The sequence below is a fragment of the Phyllobates terribilis genome, unplaced genomic scaffold, assembly GCF_046119375.1.
Source record: "Phyllobates terribilis strain yellow unplaced genomic scaffold, ASM4611937v1 Scaffold_2__4_contigs__length_985480577, whole genome shotgun sequence".
Lineage (NCBI taxonomy): Eukaryota > Metazoa > Chordata > Amphibia > Anura > Dendrobatidae > Phyllobates > Phyllobates terribilis.
The window spans coordinates 354,980,511-355,000,646 of record NW_027362762.1 but is presented as its reverse complement, the minus strand read 5'-3'; the positions used below and the strand labels follow the sequence as shown (position 1 = coordinate 355,000,646).

Genomic DNA, 20,136 nt, shown 5'->3' with positions numbered 1-20,136 from the left:
AACGATCTCCTGCAATAAAAGAAAAATAATAAAGCAACCTCATCCTTACCTTTCCATGGTTCCCACGACAGCTTCAGCTCTGCTACATCGAGATGACAGGCTGGACCGCAGCAGAACGCTGCCATCCAGCCTGTCATCCCGCAGACACTGAGAAGCGCAGGCTTGCTTGCGCTGCTCAGCGTCTCTCTGTGACGACATCCAGATGAGCCGAGTTCATGTCCAATGAACTCGGCTCACCTCATGCACGTCACTGACAGCGTGGGAAAATTCTCACGCTGAAGCGCTGATTGCAGGAGAATTTTCCCACGCTGTCAGTGACGTGCAGGAGGTGAGCTGAGTTCATTGGACATGAGCTCACCTCATGCACATCACTGACAGCGTGGGAGAATTCTCCTGCACTCAGCACTTCAGCGTGAGAATTTTCCCACGCTGTCAGTGACGTGCATGAGGTGAGCCGAGTTCATTGGACATGACCTCGGCTCATCTGGATGCCGTCACAGCGAGACAGTGAGGAGCGCAAGCATGCCTGCGCTTCTCAGTGTCTGCGGGATGACAGACTGGATGGCAGCGTTCTGCTGCGGTCCAGCCAGTCATCTCGATGTAGCAGAGCTGAAGCTGTCGTGGGAACCATGGAAAGGTAAGGATGAGGTTGGTTTATTATTTTTCTTTTATTGCAGGAGATCGTTGGCTTCAGCTGGAATGGGTGTGATGGTAAGTATGGTTTAATTTAGAACAATAAAGAATTGTGTCTTTATTTCAATTAAAGGACTTTATTCTGGGTGTTGTGTTTTTTTTAAATACTTTACTAGAAATTCATGGCGGTCATGTCTAATACTGGCGTGACCCCATGAATTTTGGGCTTGGGGCCAGCTGATAATACCAAGCTGGCCCTAACCCCTTTATTACCCAGTGAGCCACCGCACCAGGGCCCTGGATGAGTTGGGTACAGCGCCAGAAGATGGCGCTTCTATGAACGCGCCATTTTCCGGGGTGGCTGCGGACTGCAATTTGTAGCGGGGGGGGGGCCCAGAAAGCTTGGGCCTCCCTGCGCTGCAGATTCCAGCCCCCAGCTGCCTAGTTGTACCTGGCTGGACACAAAAATAGGGCGAAGCCCCACGTACTTTTTTTTTAATTATTTCATGAAATTCATGAAATAATTAAGAAAAAAAGGCCTTCCCTATATTGTTGTGTCCGGCCAGGTACAAATAGGCAGCTGGTGGTTGGGGGCAGCCCGTTCCTGCCTGCTGTACCTGGCTGGACACAAATATAGTGCGAAGCCCCACTTCAATTTTTTTTAATTATTTCATGAAATTCATGAAATAATTAAGAAAAAAAGGGCTTCCCTATATTGTTGTGTCCGGCCAGGTACAAATAGGCAGCTGGTGGATGGGGGCAGCCCGTTCCTGCCTGCTGTACCTGGCTGGACACAAATATAGTGCGAAGCCCCACTTCAATTTTTTTAAATTATTTCAGGAAATTCATGAAATAATTTAAAAAAAATTGACGTGGGGCTTCGCACTATATTTGTGTCCAGCCAGGTACAGCAGGCAGGAACGGGCTGCCCCCAACCACCAGCTGCCTATTTGTACCTGGCCGGACACAACAATATAGGGAAGCCCTTTTTTTCTTAATTATTTCATGAAATAATTTAAAGAAAATTGACGTGGGGCTTCGCCCTGTTTTTGTGTCCAGCCAGGTACAACTAGGCAGCTGGGGGCTGGAATCCGCAGCGCAGGGAGGCCCAAGCTTTCTGGGCCACCCCCGCTGCAAATTGCAGTCCGCAGCCACCCCGGAAAATGGCGCGTTCATAGAAGCGCCATCTTCTGGCGCTGTACCCAACTCATCCAGGGCCCTGATGCGGTGGCTCACTGGGTAATAAAGGGGTTAGAGCCAGCTTGGCATTATCAGCTGGCCCTAAGCCCGAAATTCATGGGGTCACGCCAATATTAGACATGACCACCATGAATTTCTAGTAAAGTATTTAAAAAAAACACAACACCCAGAAAAAAGTCCTTTAATTGAAATAAACACACAATTCTTTATTGTTCTAAATTAAACCATACTTACCATCACGCCCATTCCAGCTGAAGCCAACGATCTCCTGAAATAAAAGAAAAATAATAAAGCAACATCATCCTTACCTTTCCATGGTTCCCATGACAGCTTCAGCTCTGCTACATCGAGATGACAGGCTGGACCGCAGCAGAACGCTGCCATCCAGCCTGTCATCCCGCAGACACTGAGAAGCGCAGGCTTGCTTGCGCTCCACAGTGTCTCTCTGTGAGGGCATCCAGATGAGCCGAGTTAATGTCCAATGAACTCGGCTCACCTCATGCACGTCACTGACAGCGTGGGAGAATTCTCACACTGAAGCGCTGAGTGCAGGAGAATTCTCCCACGCTGTCAGTGACGTGCAGGAGGTGAGCTGAGTTCATTGGACATGAGCTCACCTTATGCACGTCACTGACAGCGTGGGAAAATTCTCCTGCACTCAGCGCTTCAGCGGGAGAATTCTCACGCTGAAGCGCTGAGTGCAGGAGAATTCTCCCACGCTGTCAGTGACGTGCAGGAGGTGAGCTGAGTTCATTGGACATGAGCTCACCTTATGCACGTCACTGACAGCGTGGGAGAATTCTCCTGCACTCACCGCTTCAGCTTGAGAATTTTCCCACGCTGTCAGTGACGTGCATGAGGTGAGCCGAGTTCATTGGACATGAACTCGGCTCATCTGGATGTCGTCACAGAGAGACGCTGAGCAGCGCAAGCAAGCCTGCGCTTCTCAGTGTCTGCGGGATGAGAGGCTGGATGGCAGCGTTCTGCTGCGGTCCAGCCTGTCATCTCGATGTAGCAGAGCTGAAGCTGTCGTGGGAACCATGGAAAGGTAAGGATGAGGTTGCTTTATTATTTTTCTTTTATTGCAGGAGATCGTTGGCTTCAGCTGGAATGGGCGTGACGGTAAGTATGGTTTAATTTAGAACAATAAAGGATTGTGTCTTTATTTCAATTAAAGGACTTTATTCTGGGTGTTTGTGTTTTTTTTAACTTTGACTATGGGGTTAGTAATGGGGGTGTCTTATAGACGCCTCTCCATTACTAACCTGGGCTTGATGTCAGCTGGCATTATAAGCTGACATCAACCCCAACCCTATTACCCCCTGCCACCGCACCAGGGCAGCGTGGAAGAGCGAGGCTAAGTGCCAGAATTGGCGCATCCTATGAATGCGCCATTTCTGGGGCGGCTGACGGCTGGTGTTTCTAGCCTGGGAGGGGGCCAATATTCATGGCTCCCTTCCTGGGCTATTAATATCAGCCCCCAGCTGTCTGCCTAGCCTTTGCTAGCTATTAAATTAGGGGGGACCCCACGTCATTTTTTTGGGGGGGTCCCCCATTTTAATAGCTAGTAAAGGCTATGTATTCAGCTGGGGGCTGATATTAGTAGCCTGGGAAGCTCCGTGGGTATTACCCCCTTCCCAGGCTTCAAACATCTGCCCCAGCCGTCTGCTTAACCTCCGCTAGAGCCTAAAATTAAGGGGAACCCCACGCCAATTTTTTTAATAATAAATCCTTTATTTTAATACTAAATGACAAGTACAGTAACCAACACTATCACTGTACTTCATATATATGTGACTGACATGTTTCTATCTATCTAATCTATGTGTGAAGCTCTATTCTGTCTGTTATAAATTGTCGGGTACCGCTGCTGAATTGCCGGCCGGCTTTTTTAAAGAGACAGTGCATGAAAACACTATTATTTTTTTTGATAAATCCTTTACGCTAAATGACAAGTACAGTAAGCAACACTGTCACTGTACTTCGTATATATGTGGCTGACATGTTTCTATCTATCTAATCTATGTATGATGCTCTATTCTGTCTGTTATAAATTGTCGGGTACCGCTGCTGAATTGCCGGCCGGCTTTTTTAAAGAGACAGTGCATGAAAACACTATTATTTTTTTAAATAAATCCTTTACACTAAATGACAAGTACAGTAATCAACACTGTCACTGCACTTCTTATATATGTGACTGACATGTTTCTATCTATCTAATCTATGTGTGATTCTCTATTCCTTCTATTCTAAATTGTCGGGTACCGCTGCTGTATTGCCGGCCGGCTTTTTTAAAGAGACGGTGCATGAAAACACTATTATTTTTTTTGATAAATCCTTTACGCTAAATGACAAGTACAGTAAGCAGCACTTTCACTGTACTTCATATATATGTGGCTGACATGTTTATATCTATCTAATCTATGTGTGAAGCTCTATTCTTCCGGTTCTAAATTGTCGGGTACAGGTGTATGCCGCTGCTGAATTGCCGGCTTTTCATGTTTCACTGTTGGCACTGTTCCCATCGATTTGGGCAATCACTGTAATGCCACAACCACCATGGCTGTGGCATTACAGTGAGTGGCAGACAATCCCTGCATGATTGGTGCTCTAAATAGCGCCAGGCATGCAGGACACGCTTTTGGTGCACGAACAGTTATCGAACATAACCTCGAACAGCCGAATTTTTTGCAAATCGTTCGGGTTCGTCGAACAACTCGAACACCACCCAAAACAGCTCGAATTTGAGATTGGCGAACAGTTCTAGTCGAACACCGCTCATCTGTAGTAGAGAGCCAGTTCATGCCACGTGTCCAGCTTGGATACTCAATAATTACAAGGCACAGAGGAATAACGTTGGATGTTGGTACGGTCAGCAAGGTACTCCCTCACCATCTTCCGAAGCTTTGCACTCCTTGTGAGATTACCCCCTGCCTCTGGACCTGTGCGATGGGAGGGTCTGAGAAAACTGTTCCAGAACTTTGACAGTGTTCCTCTGCCTCTGCTGGATTGCATTTGTGGCTCTCTCGTCTGTACTCCTTTGTTGTCCAACGAACTGTGACCTCTGCCGCCAGCGTTTTCAAACGGGATTTTTTTCACAAATTCCGCAACAAGGGCCTTCTGGTACTGCCCCATTTTACTAGGCCTGTCCTGCAAAGGAATAAGAGACATAAAGTTCTCCCTGTAGCGTGGGTCTAGAAGCGTCACCAACCAGTAATGACTGTCACCCAAAATTTGGACAACGGGAAGGTCACAGGGACGGCAGTGTAATATAAAATCAGCCATGTGTGCCAGACTGCAAAGAGGCAAGACTTCCGTGTCCTCACCAAGAGGACGACTGACCATGCTCTCCTCCTCTTCCTCCTCCTCCCTGTCCTCAGGCCATCCACACTGAACAGATGGTATGACAGTTGTGCAGGTAGTAACGTCTATAGCGCAGGAAACTAGCTCCTGTTCTTCCTCCTCCTCTTCCTCATTGCCACCCAATCCACATTGGGAAGAGATGAGGCTGGGCTGTGTGTAATCACCCTGTATGGTTCTTTGCTCCATCTCATCGTGCTCCGCCTGCAATGCATCCCCTTTAATTGAGAGCAGAGAGCGTTTCAGAAGACAGAGAAGCGAGATGGTGAAGCTAATTATGGTGTCATCGCCGCTCACCATCTTGGTGGATTCCTCAAAGTTTTGTAGGATGGTACATATGTCTGACATCCATATCCACTCCTGAGGTCTTATGTGTGGAGTCTGATCTGAATACCGATGGCCTTGTTGATGTTGGTAGTCAACAACTGCCTTCTTCTACTCACAAATCCTTCCCAACATCTGCAATGTAGAGATCCAACGCGTGGGGACATCACAGATCAGTCGGTGAGCTGGAAGCTACAAACGCTGCTGAAACACAGCAAGAGCGGCAGAAGCTGTAGCTGACTTTCTAAAATGGGCACACAGGTGGTGTACTTTGACAAGCAGATCCGACAGATCCGGGTAAGTTTTGAGAAACCGCTGAACCACGAGGTTAAGCACATGGGCCAGTCATGTTATGTGTGTGAGCTCGCTTCGCCTCAGAGCCACCACCAGGTTCCGGCCATTGTCACACACGACCATGCCTGGCTGTAGGTTCAGCGGTGTCAGCCACAGATCTGCCTGCTCTTTCAGAGCTGTCCCCAACTCTTCAGCATTGTGTGGGTTGTCACCTAAGCATATTAGCTTCAGCACAGCCTTTTGCCGCTTGGCTGAGGCAGTGTTAGAACTCTCCTGTTAGGTTTTTTCTATTATGCTGGTCACATGACCGTTTTTGCCTATTTAATCCTGCTCCGCCCTTCTGGCCTTGCTGGACTTCATTGTAATTTCTACTCTTAAGCTAGCCAGGTGCTTTGTTACCTTTCTCAGTCAGTTTAGCTAGGTCTTTTGACCTCTATGTTCTATGTTGTTTGTTTGTCTTTTTACTGCTACAATTTCTGCTAGGAGGTGTCCATCTTTCTCCCAGTCCCTAGTTCTTGTAGGGATCCCTCCCTCACATCTATAGGTCTTCGTTCAGACTAGCTGAGGACTTTAGCGGGTCTGATCGCAGGATCAGGTTCCCCGTTACATCGTAGGGATCTAGCTTAGTTCTATTGTAGGGACAGATCTCCTGTCTTTCCTTAGTGCTTGTAGCAGATCATAACAGTAAGTCCAGCCCAAAAAAATTTCTCTAAGGAAAGACCTTCAGTTTCCATCATGGTGTTGGTTCAGGATTTGGCTCAACGCCTGCAGGGACTCTCTCTGGAGGTGGCCGAGCTCCAACAACATGTGAGTAGCTGTTCTGGAGCGCATTTTGTGGAGCCAAAGGTACGATTGCCTGATTTATTTTTTGGTGAACAACAAGATTTTTTTTCCTTTAAAAATGCTTGTTTATTGTATTTTCGTTTGAGACCCAGATCCTCTGGTGATGAATCACAGGACATAGGGTTCATAATGTCACTGTTGTGCATGAAGGAGGGTGATGAATGGAAGACTGCTTTTAACACTCCTGTGGGTCATTTTGACAATTTGGTTATGCCTTTTGGTCTTACCAATGCACCAGCATTTTTTCAGAATCTTATTAATGACATCCTTAGACCTTTGATCGGCAAAAATGTGGTTGTGTATTTGGATGACATTTTGATTTAGTCGCCTGACCTGGAGTCTCATTGGCGGAGCGTACGTGAGGTATTGCAGTTATTGATTGACAATTCGCTTTTTGCTAAGCTGGAGAAATGTGAGTTCGCTGTGCAGAGAATTAGTTTTTTGGGCTACATTATCTCCAGCGAGGGCTTTGAGATGGACCCGGTGAAAGTTCAAGCTGTGCAGGAATGGCCTAGGCCTATTGGTTTGAAATCGATACAGAGGTGTTTGGGTTTCGCCAATTATTACAGAAAATTCATTAAAAATTTTTCTATTATTGTTAAACCACTGACCGATCTCACCAGGAAAGGTTCTAATATGGTTCAGTGGACTACTGAGGCCATTGAAGCTTTTGTGTTTCTAAAGGAGAGATTCAGCTCTGCCCCCATCCTTATGCAGCCTGATGTGACTAAGCCGTTTTTGGTTGAGGTTGATGCTTCTTCTGTGGGGGTCGGTGCGGTGTTATCTCAGGAAAACAAGGATGGAGTACATCCCTGTGCCTTTTTTTAAAATTTTTTTTCTGAGACTGAACTTAATTACGATATTGGTAATCGGGAATTGCTGGCTATTAAACTCACATTTGAACACTGGCGTAATCTCTTGGAAGGTGCTGATTTTCCCATTCAGGTTTTCATTGATCATAAAAATCTGATCTATCTTGATGCTGCCAAGCGCTTGAATGACCGTCAGGCTAGGTGGGCACTTTTTTTTTTCGCGGTTTAATATTTCCGTTACTTACATCCCGGGTACCAAGAATGTTAAAGCTGATGCTTTGTCTCGCAGCTTTTCTCAAATGGTTGGTGGTGAGGAGGAGGAGAGCATTTTACATGAAGGTGTTGTGATTGCTGCATTGGACTCCATTTGGGAAGATGAGATTCTTAAAGCACAGGAGAATGCCCCATCTAACACTCCCCATGGGAGGTTGTTTGTGCCTAGGACCTTTAGGAGAGATTTGTTTGTTGAGTGTCATGAGTCTCGGTTGGCAGGTCATCCTGGAATTTCTGAGACCAAGAGACTTGTGGGTCGCAGTTTTTGGTGGCCTGGATGGCAGAAGGAGGTCATTAAGTGGGTGCGTCAATGTACTGTGTGTGCTAGATCTAAGTCTTCACATACTCCTGCTGCGGGGCTGCTTTGCCCTCTGGAGGTTCATAGTGCACCTTGGACACATCTGGCTATGGACTTTATTACTGACCTTCCCCCCTCTGAGGGTTTCACGGTCATCTGGGTGGTCGTGGACCGTTTTAGCAAGATGTGTCACTTGGTTCCCTTCATCAAACTGCCCTGCGCTAAGACACTCGCTAAGGCCTTTGTCAAGGAGATTGTCAGACTCCATGGTGTTCCTACTGACATTGTTTCTGATAGGGGACCTCAGTTCGTGGCTCGTTTTTGGCGTGCCTTTTGTGACAGGTTGGGAGTTCATTTGTCATTTTCATCTGGATATCATCCTGAGTCTAATGGCCAGACAGAAAGGAAGAACCAGGATGTTGAGCAGTTCTTGCGTTGTTTTGTGGCAGACAATCAAGAGGGGTGGTCTAAGTTTCTGCCGCTTGCTGAATTTGCTCTTAACAACCATACATCCTCTTCTGCTGGGTGTTCGCCTTTTTTTTGTTGTTCTGGGAGACATCCGTCGTTTGGGTCATTCTCCAAATTGGTATCAGCTGTGCCTGAGGAGGAGAGTTTTTCCGGTGATTTGGAAAGAGTTTGGACGGATGTGCATGGTAATCTTCAGGAGGCTAACAAAAAATCTAAGAGGTACTTTGAAAGGAAACGTCAAGAGGTTTTGTTTACGGTTGGTGACATGGTTTGGTTGTCCTCTAAGAATCTGCGGTTGAGGATTCCTTCTAAAAAATTGGGTCCCAAGTTTGTAGGGCCCTTTAAGGTGCTTCAGGTAGTTAACCAATCTGCTGTTAGGTTGGAGGTTCCTACCTCCTGGAAGATGAATCCGGTGTATCATGTTTCTCTATTGAAAAAAGCTTATGTATCAGATAGAGACGCCACTGCCACTGTTCCTCCGGTGGTGGAGGACGGGGAATGACATTTCCAGCATCCTTAATTTGAGACGGTATAGAGGGAGTTTGCAGTATCTCGTCGCTTGGAAGGGTTTCGGTCCCGAGGATAACTCATGGGTGAGGGCAGATGATGTTTCTGCTTTCAGACTTGTCAGAGCGTTTCACAAGAGGTTTCCTGATAAGCCTGGGCCTAGGGGATCCGGAGGATCCTCATAGAAGAGGGGGTACTGTTAGAACTCTCCTGTTAGGTTTTTTCTATTATGCTGGTCACAGCATACTCTTACTCTTAAGCTTGCCAGGTGCTTTGTTACCTTTCTCAGTCAGTTTAGCTAGGTCTTTTGACCTCTATGTTCTATGTTGTTTGTTTGTCTTTTTACTGCTACAATTTCTGCTAGGAGGTGTCCATCTTTCTCCCAGTCCCTAGTTCTTGTAGGGATCCCTCCCTCACATCTATAGGTCTTCGTTCAGACTAGCTGAGAACTTTAGCGGGTCTGATCGCAGGATCAGGTTCCCCGTTACATCGTAGGGATCTAGCTTAGTTCTATTGTAGGGACAGATCTTCTGTCTTTCCTTAGTGCTTGTAGCAGATCATAACAGGCAGTGCTGCAGTGCTTCCAGCTTGTGACTGATGTGGTCATTTCAGTAATGGAGGCTGAAGTGGAGGAGGAGGATGAGGTGTAGGAACTGTAGAATGTGTGGGCAATACTGATTAACCCAGGGCCCGCAATCCTCGGCGTCAGGAGGATGTGTTCCGTCCCAATGTCCGAATGAGTCCCGACTTCCACTATGTTAACCCAGTGTGCCGTCAGCGAGATGTACCGTCCCTGCCCACAAGCACTTGTCCACGTGTCCATGGTTAGGTGGACTTTCCCAGTAACTGCAATGTTGAGGGCACGGCTAATGTTGAGGGACACGTGCTTGTGTAATGTGGGGACGGCACACTGGGAGAAATAGTGGTGGCTGGGAACCGAGTACCGAGGGACGGCCGCCACCACCAGGTTGTGGAAAGCTTCCGTCTCCACGAGCCTAAAAGGCAACGTTTCAAGCGAAAGCATTCGCGAAATGTGTGAATTTAGTAGTGTGGTCCGTGGGATGTTGGCTGCATATTTGTGCTTGCGTTCCAAGGACTGGGATAGGGACAACTGAACGCTGCTCTGGACCCAGGACGTGGACGTGCTTGCTGATTGTGCTAGTTGAGAGTGTGCAACGACAGGTGCAGGGCGGGAGGCATCTTGGAATGCGCCATGGATGGGGGATTGGCGTGCACGAACAACAGCAGTGGTGTCACCGGCAGACACTGTTGCTGGACCCTGGGGTTCGGCCCACTTAGTCGGGTGCTTTGCTGCCATGTGCCTGATCATGCTGGTGGTGGTCAGGCTGCTAGTTTTACCACCCCTGCTGATGATTGCCTGGCAGGTGGTGCAAATGGCCTTTTTGGGGGTATCGATTGGCAAAGTCTTTAAAAAACAACCAGACTCGGGAAGACCTAACAGTTGTATTGGCAACTTCCGTCGTGTTGGCGTTATGAGGAACGCTTTCCCGCCTTGTGTCTGCGGCCACCACACTGCTTCTTCTTGCCTGTTGTGGTGCTATGCCTCCCTCCGCCTTTGTGCTGCTGTCCTCTCTCTGACTTTTTGGCAATTGAGTCTCATCATCAACCACCTGTTGTGACAGTTTCCCACCGTCGCCTTCGTGTGACTATGGCTACTCAAATATTTGGGCATCGCTACACGTGATCTCCTTTTGCCCCGCTTCAAGTGGACCGGGCGAGAGGCCCGAATCTATGAATGGAAAAGTGAACAGCTCTTCGGATTGTCCAAGTATGGGATTAGTTGTTTCCGGACACTTGGCATGGTGGGAGGAAGGAGGATCAGGGTGAGGAATATGCAGTCCAGACTCACGGCTACTGAGACTTGACCATGTGGAAGACAAGGTGGTGGTGGTGGTGGTGGGGGTGGCTAAGTGACTGGAAGCATTATCTGCTATTCAACCAATAACCTTTTCACACTGCTCTGTGTTCAATAGTGGTGTTCGGTGGTCCCCTGTTAATTGGGACAGGAAGGTTGAGCGACAAGATGTGGGTGTTTGTTGTGGCACAATTTCAGATAGCCCACGGCCTCAGCATGCACCATCACTATCACGTCCACTTTCCCGTGACTTGCACTTGCCTTACCCATTATGAATGGAGGACAATATTTATAGCTGTCTTTTAGGTTACTTTTTTTCACAGCTACCTGGTGTCAATAACTTCACTGACACACTGCAACAAAATTTAAATGGAGGCCAGAAATGGCTGAATTTGGAGCACACTTATATGCGATACGTGTGACGAAAAACCGCAGTTTTAAATAGCTGGCCTGTAGGTTACTATCTTTTACAGTGACCTGGAGTCAATAACTTCACTGACACACTAAAACAAAATTTAAATGGAGGCCAGAAATGGCTGAATTTGGAGCACACTTATATGTGATACATGTGACGGAAAACCATAGTTTTAAATAGCTGGCCTGTAGGTTACTATTTTTCACAGTGACCTCGTGTCAATAACTTCACACTGCAACAAAATTTAAATGAAGGCCAATATTTTCCATGTTCACTAAGAATTTCTGGATTTTTATCGCTGTAATATGGAAAGAATCTGGCTGTATTCTGCTGTGACAACAAGCAAATGGAGCAGAAAAACAGTATTCTCTGGATTGGTTTTTAAGCAAATCATCAGGATTAAGATCAAAAAATAATTATCCCTAGCCCCTGATACCTGGGGCTATTTCTAGAAATATCTGTAACAGCAGCAGCAGCAGACAGAACTGGAATGGAGCCTCTTGTGCTGTATTATTCACTGCAGTCTGCCACATACACTGCCTGCCTGCCTAGCTCTGATATATATATATGTACAGGTGCATCTCAAAAAAATAGAATATCATCAAAAGGTTAATTTATTTCAGTTCTTCAATACAAAAAGTGAAACTTATATATTATATAGAGTCATTACACACAAAGTGATCTATTTCAAGTGTTTATTTCTGTTAATGTTGATGGTTATGGCTTACAGCCAATGAAAACACAAAAGTTATTATCTCAGCAAATTAGAATACTTTATAACAACAGCTTGAAAAATTATTTTAAAATCCGAAATGTTGGGCTACTGAAATGTATGTTCAGTAAATGTACTCAATACTTGGTCGGAACTCCTATTGCATCAATTACTGCATCAATGTGGCGCGGCATGGAGGCGATCAGCCTGTGGCACTGCTGAGGTGTTATGGAAGCCCAGGTTGCTTTGATTTCAGCCTTCAGCTCGTCTGCATTGTTGGGTCTGGTGTCTCTCATCTTCCTCTTGACAATACCCAATAGATTCTCTATGGGGTTAAGCTCAAGCGAGTTTGCTGGCCAATCAAGCACAGTGATACTGTTGTTTTTAAACCAGGTATTGGTATTTTTGGCAGTGTGGAGAGCTGCGAAGTCCTGCTGGAGAATGACATTTCCATCTCCAAAAAGCTTGTCGGCAGAGGGAAGCATGAAGTGCTCTAAAATGTCCTGGTAGACGGCTGCGCTGACTTTGGTCTTGATAAAACACAGTGGACCTACACCAGCAGATGACATGGCTCCCTAAACCATCACTGATTGTGGAAACTTCACACTAGACCTCAAACAGTTTGGATTGTGTGCCTCTCCACTCTTCCTCCACACTCTGGGACCTTGATTTTCAAAAGAAATGCAAAATTTTCTTTGCATTTACTTAGTGTCAATGACTGCTTTCTGGACAAACTGTCAAGTCAGCAGTCTTCCTCATGATTGTGGAGCCTACTGAAATAGACTAAGGGACCTTTCTAAACGCTTAGGAAGCCTTTCCAGGTGTTTTTTGTTAATTATTCTAATTTACTGAGTTAATGACTTTTGTGTTTTCATTGGCTGCATGCCATAATCATCAACATTAACTGCCTGCCTGCCTAACTCCTGCTATCACCTTCACCACTGAAAATTTGCAGCTGGATTAGTCCTCAGAAGGAATGTTAGTTCAGATGGATATATATAGATGTTGTGGTATACCTATACTAACTAATAAACAACCAAATCTCTCCCTAGCTCAGCAGCATCTCTCCTTACACTTCCTGTTTCTGGAGTAGACTGTGACGAGCAAGGCGGCGCCAGGTCTTATATAGACCTGATGACACTGTGCCGCCAGCCAATCACTGTAATGCCATAACCAACATGGCTACGGCATTACAGTTTGTGGCAGGCTATCCCTGCATGTTCATTGGCTCTCTAAGGAGCGCCAAACTTGCAGGGAGGGGATCCGAGCTCCCACCCGAGCAACCAGGAAATACTCACAGAGCGCCGAGCATCTCAAGCAGTGAGATGCTCGGACGAGTACCGAGCAGTTGTCAGCACGCTCGCTCATCACTGCTGTCGAGGCTAGAAGAGAATGAAAAAGACTTCCTGAATGGGACATTGCAGGAAGTCTTAAATTCATGGACCACGCAGGACATTTGACTGGCATGAAAAATGGGTTATCTGTGTGCTTTGAAATAGTAAGTGTATTAGAAACCATTTTCCCCCACAAGCTGAAGGCAGGGTTTAATATCCTTTAATTATAATTTTCCATCTGCAACACGGTTCCTCTAACATGAGTGTAATGTTTGACTTAACCTTTAGTATGTGCAAATTTGTGAAGAGGAATGGTTAAGAAGCTTGATCACGCTAGTTCCAATGCAGGAAAGAGGATTGTACCAAAGGGTGCCATGTCTCTGGCTGGTGCAGCACAGCAGTAACGAACCAAGGAAAGACGAAAGAGACGGCACATCCAAAGGTAGATGTACCGTCTCTTTTGTCTTCCCTATGTGCAAATTAGTTTCACTGTTAGGTTACGTTCGCATGTATTTTTGGTCTAAGTGCTGTCTGTGTAAAACAACTGACTTCACACAAGCATTACTTGGCCCAATATTATTCAATTAGGCTATTTAGATGAGTGTTTTTCCATATGGACCGAGTGCCTGTGTGGTAAAAATCGCAGCATACACGACTCTCTTCTGTATTTCGGATGAGAATCGCCATTTCTAATCTATGGACATACAAGAAAAATCTGATCACATATGGATCATCCGTATTACATTGGATTTTTCCGAATACATTGAAATTCTTTAACATAGTAAACTGTATTTAGTATTGTAAATTGTATTCACTGATAAAAATAGATGACATATGGATGACAATTCAGAAGAAAAATTGAACATTTTTGTGGACACAACTCCTGAAAAAAAGGGAATTTAGTTATGGATTGTGGGACAAGAGTAAGATGTTTATCAGTTCCTAATTATTCAGCACAATATTTGCTTTTTGTTTTTCTTTTTGTTGTTCGCAGCGGAAAGAGATATCAGTGTCTACTGCGGCGTGCAGACAATTACAATGAAGATAAACTTTTGCACAGTTCTGTTTTCTGGTTATTCGGAAACAGACTTATCACTCAATGGGAAACATGGTGATGCTCATTGCAGAGGCTTCATAAACAACAATACTTTCCCGGCAGTGGTTATTTTTACCATCAACCTGAGCACCTTGGAATCTTGTGCAAATAACCTAGTGGTAAGCTATGCTTTTTATAAATCTTTCTATATTATATTGCTTGAATTACTTTTTGTGCACAAGAAAATTTACATTCTTGGAACTGTATGACACAAGTAGGTGCTAATCTGTCTTGACTTTGTATTGCACTGTATTACCATATTGATCTTGGTGCTATTTGCACTGTTCGTCTGGATAATGTGTTACATGATTTATCTAAATGTTGTATGATACTATACACATTGAAGAACATTATTTATCCGGACAATGCATTTATTTATTATACTCGATTATATAGCATAGCATATACCATTGCTTCTACAACACCTTACAGATATTATCATTACTGTCCTCATTGGGGACCACGATCTAAATTCCCAATCAGTATGTCTTTGTAATTTGTGAGGAAACTCACACAGATAAAATATACAAATTCATTGCAGATGTTGCCTTTGATGGGATTTGAACCCAACGCTGCAAAGGCAACAGCAGTGCTAACTGCTGATCCACAGTGCTGCCTATTACGTATGGTCTTCGTTATCTGGCTATTAATCTGAATAACGTGTGCATTGTTTATCAGCATACAACCAACAAAGTGAAAGATATACCAGAACATACAAAAAATGACATTTAAAATATCAAAAAATACATAATTTTATTAAGCTCCAGAAAGATCATAAATAGGAACTATGATAAAAACACTTCAATGCACAAAAAAGGATAAAGATTGAACCAAATAGTAGAATCTGATAAAGTCACTAAAGATCTCCTTAGACCACATATAAAAATGACTAGGGACACAAATAAATATATGAGCAACAAAAACTATTATTGGCAACAAAGGCCAGGTGAGACTACAAAGGTAATAATTTAAAGAAATGCAGTCATAGTAATCTGAATATAGATATGGAAGACCAATATATGACTTAGTCCCCCTTCAGACGTCCGTTTCCGATACGTGTGGCGTCCGTTTTCACGCGTGCCGGAGACATGTACACGCACACCCATTTTAATCTGTGTGGCTGCGCACATGTCCGTGTTTTCACATGAACCGTGTGTCCGTGTGACCCACACATACTGTAGATATGTCCTTTTTTTTTACGGCAGCACAGATGAAAATACATACCGCACACACGCACACGGATGACATAAAGTGTGAAATCCGTGTGCCATTCATGTGACACATACCGGCATAGAATGTAGAATAGAAATGAAAGATTTTTAGGTATTAAAGATGTGCAAAGAACTAGATAGATAGATATGAGGTAAATAGATGATAGATAAATTGATTGATTGATTGATTGATTGATTGATTGATAGATATCCGTAAGATATATAATTAGTACCTTGCATGTGTTGGTTAATGTATAAGTATTAACCTAATAAATATATAAATTTAAAAAAAAATGTGGGGTCCCCCCATTTTTGATGACCAGTAAAGGTAAAGCAGACAGGTGTGATCAGATATTATCAGGCTGGGAAGGTCCCTGGTTATTGGGCCCTTCCCAGCCTAAAAATACCAGCCGGCAGCCACCACAGAAGTGGAGCATTACTACAGTAAGCTACACACGCAAGGCACTAATTATATATCTCATGGATATCTATCTATCTATCTATTTAGCCCATATCTCTCTCTATGTATCTTTGCACATCTTTAACACCTAAAAATCTGTAACTTCTATTCTGAATTCTATTCCGGTACGTGTCACATGGACGACACACAAATGACACATGGACAACATACGGACGGAACATGGACAGTAAACGGATGTCACATGGATGACACACGGATGGTACACATGTACACACAGACAGTCAACAGAAAACCACACAGATAGTAAAAGTGGACGCCCTCACTTGTTCATTTTTTAAGCGAACGCATGAAGGGAGCCTTATAAAGGGGATTGTGATGGCAGAAAACATATATTGATCATTCTGCTCAAAAACCATGAATCAACACTGATATAGCAGAAGAACAAGTCCCAAATCACCTAGTAGCGCACATGAGTTTGCATGTAAGAAAAAACTTTGTTCATTTACAAAATATTAGAATCATGATCATATTAAGCACAATGAAATAAGTCAAAATCCGTGATTATAGCGGTGAAATGATGGCTATAAAAAAAACAAAGTTTTTAAATATAAAGACTGCAGCATCAATAAAACACAAGTGTTATACCCGAAGATAAAGAATAATCCTAGAAGATAAAGAGATATGGAGTTCTCAGATTCTCCCACTGTCATCTTTCTATAGATTTACCCCTTTAATGCCCAAAGGGGCTCCCTGGGCTTTAAGAGCCTGATACGTATTAGTACGTCTTTGCGCTCACACACTGGCTGTGCGGGTGCGATCGCCGTCAGGTGTCAGCTGATTGTCACAGCTGATACCCGGTGCTATCTGGAGGTCCCGCACCATCGAAGTCGATCGCAGCATTACGGGGGCCAGGGGAGGTGATCGCGATACTCACCTCTCCTGCCGGCCTCCAGCGCTGTCTGCCGCAGCTTCCCGGATGTTGTCATGACGACGCGATGTCGTCATGACAATATCCGAGTCACCAGACAGCAGGAAGATATTTTGGTCATGCGCAGTGCATGACCAAAGTATCTACTGCATCTGCAGCGCTGACAGCCTGCATAGCACAGGGATGGTGCTCGATTCCTTTGCTATACAAGTGATAAGAATAAAAAAAGTGAAAGTTCCATAGTGGGAAAAAAAAATGAAAAAATATTTAAAAAAAAAAAAAATAAAATAATCCACCAAAAATAAAAATATAATGTACCCATCAATAATATTATGAAAAAAACAAACAAACAATAAAAGTACATATATTTGGTATCGCCGCATCCGGAATGACCTGACCTATAAAACTGTGAGTGAACACGGAAAAAAAAATAAATAAAAAAGCAAAAAACAATGCTTTATCATCATACCGCCAAACAAAAAATGGAAAAAAAAAAAAAGTTATAGCTCTCTGAATAAAGCGATGCAAAAAAATAATTTTTTCTGTATAATAGTTTTTATTGTGTAAAAGCGCCAAAACATAGAAAAACTATCTAAATGTGGTACCGCTGTAAACGTACTGAGAATAAAGCTACCTTATCAATTTTACCACACGTGGAACAGCATAAAAATAAAAAAAAAAAACAATTCCTGAATTGTTGGTTTTTGTTTATTCCGCCTCCCAAAAATCGGAATAGAAAACGATCAAAAAATGTCACGTGCCTGAAAATGGCACCAATAAAAACGTCAACAGATCCCGCAAAAAACAAGTCACATGACTCTGTCGGCCAAAATATGGAAAAATTATAGCTCTCAAAATATGGCAATGCAAAAACTAGATTTTACAAAAAAATGCGTATTTTAATGTGTGACAGCTGTCAATCATAAAAACTCGATGTGACTCTGGTATCGCTGTAATCGCACCGACCCAAAGAATAAGGTCGTCTAATCACTTATAACGCACTAGGAACGGCGTAAAAAATAAACTCTAGGGTTAGGGTTGGGCTAGGTTTAGAGTTGGGGTTAGGGTTGGGCTAGGGTTGGGGTTCGGTTAGGGTTGGTCTTTTTTTAAAAAGTGAAAAAAAAAAGATGATGATATGGCGACTAGGGTTGAGCGCAAGTGCTCGCTACTTGAGTTTGCATCGGGTGCTCAAGTATGCACTGAGTATCGTGGGAGCTCAAGTGACATGCCCGAGTCTCTGCCCCATATGCCCCATATGCTTTGGGGCCAAAAAAACCTTGCGGTAATTGCCTGCCATGCACGAGCGATCACCGCTTGTTTTTTTGGGTGTCAAATAACAGTGAAACATGTGGGTGGGGACTCGAGCTTGTCACTCGAGCACCGGCGATACATGGTGCATACCTGGGTATCCGATGAAAACTCAAGCAGCGAGCACTTGCGCTCAAGACTAATGACAACTTATTCAATATGATGACCTAATGTTTTCAAATTCTGTCTTGTACCTCTGGGTTCAAAATGTTCACTATACCCGTTGATAAAATCCTTGAGGGGTGTAGTTTCCAAAATAGGGTCACTTGTGGGGGGTTTCCACTATTTAGGCACATCAGGGGCTCCCCAAGCGCGACATGTCGTTGGCTCTCGATTCCAGCCAATTTTACGTTCAAAAAGTCACACAGTGCTCCTTCCCTTCTGAATTCTTCTGTGCGCCCAAACACTGTATTTTCTCCACATATGGGGTATTGGTGTACTCAGGAGAAATTGCACAAACGTTTTTGGGGTTCATTTTCTCCTCTTACCATTGTGAAAATAAAAAAATTGGGGCTAAAACATTAAATTTGCTGGAAAAGTTTCATATTTTTATTTTCACGGCTCCATGTTATAAACTTTTGTAAAGCACTTGGGAGTTCAGGGTGCTCACCACACATCTAGATAAGTTCCCTGAGGGGTATAGTTTCCAAAATGGTGTCACTTGTGGGATGTTTCCACTGTTTAGGCACATCAGGGGCTCTCTAAATGCAACATGGCGTCCGCTAATTATTCAAGCAAATTTTACAATCAAAAAGTCAAATGGCGCTCCATCCATTCCGAACCCTGCCGTGCGCCCAAACAATGGTTTTCCCCCACATATGGGGTATCTGCGAACTCTGGAGAAATTGCAAAATAAACTGCATGGTGCAATATCTCCTGTTACCCTCATTAAAATGTAAAATTGGGGGCTGAAAAACATTTTTGTGAGAAAAATGTGAAAATTTTATTTTTACGGCTCAATGTTATAAACTTTTGTGAAGCACCTGGGGGTTCAAGGTGCTCACCACAGATTTAGATAAGTTCCCTGGGGTTCTAGTTTCCAAAATGGTGTCACTCTTGGGGGGGTTTCCACTGTTTAGGCACATCAGGGGCTTTCCAAACGCTACAAGGCGTCCGCTAATTTTTCAAGCAAATTTTACAATCAAAAAGTCAAATGGCGCTCCTTCCCTTCCGAACCCTGCCCTACACCCAAACAGTGTTTTTTCCCCACATATGGGGTAGCTGCTTGCCCAGGGGAAATTGCAGAACAAATTTTAGGGTCCATTTTTTTTCTGTTACCCCTGGAAAATAAAATATTGGGTCTAAAGTAACATTTTTGTAAAAAAATTAGTACGTCTTTGCGATCGCGCTCGCACACTGGCTGTGCGGGCGCGATCGCCGTCAGGTGTCAGCTGATTGTCACAGCTGATACCCGTTGCTTTCTGGTGGGTCCTGCACCATCGAAGTTGATCGCAGCATTGCGGGGGCAAGGGGAGGTGATCGCGATACTCACCTCTCTTGCCGGCCTCCAGCGCTGTCTGCCGCGGCTTCCTGGATGTTGTCATGACGACGCGATGTCGTCATGACAACATCTGGGTCACCAGACAGCAGGAAGATATTTTGGTCATGCGCAGTGCATGACCAAAGTATCTTCTGCATCTGCAGCGCTGACAGCCTGCATAGCACAGGGATGGTGCTCGATCCCTTTGCTATACAGGTGATAAGAATAAAAAAAGTGAAAGTTCCATAGTGGGAAAAAAAATGTAAAAAATCTTAAAAAAAAAAAATAATAATCCACCAAAAATAAAAATATAATGTACCCATCAATAAATAATATTATGAAA

At 44.2% G+C, this 20,136-nt stretch overlaps 1 protein-coding gene across 1 annotated transcript in view; it reads left to right on the top strand.

Moving 5' to 3' along the window:
* LOC141252069 (zona pellucida-like domain-containing protein 1) overlaps positions 1-20,136 on the top strand; it is a 420,789-nt gene that overhangs the window by 94,770 nt on the left and 305,883 nt on the right. Inside the window, exon 2 of the mRNA XM_073670458.1 lies at positions 14,344-14,564. Coding sequence (XP_073526559.1) covers positions 14,344-14,564 — 221 coding nt within the window. The remainder of the gene's footprint in view (positions 1-14,343; positions 14,565-20,136) is intronic.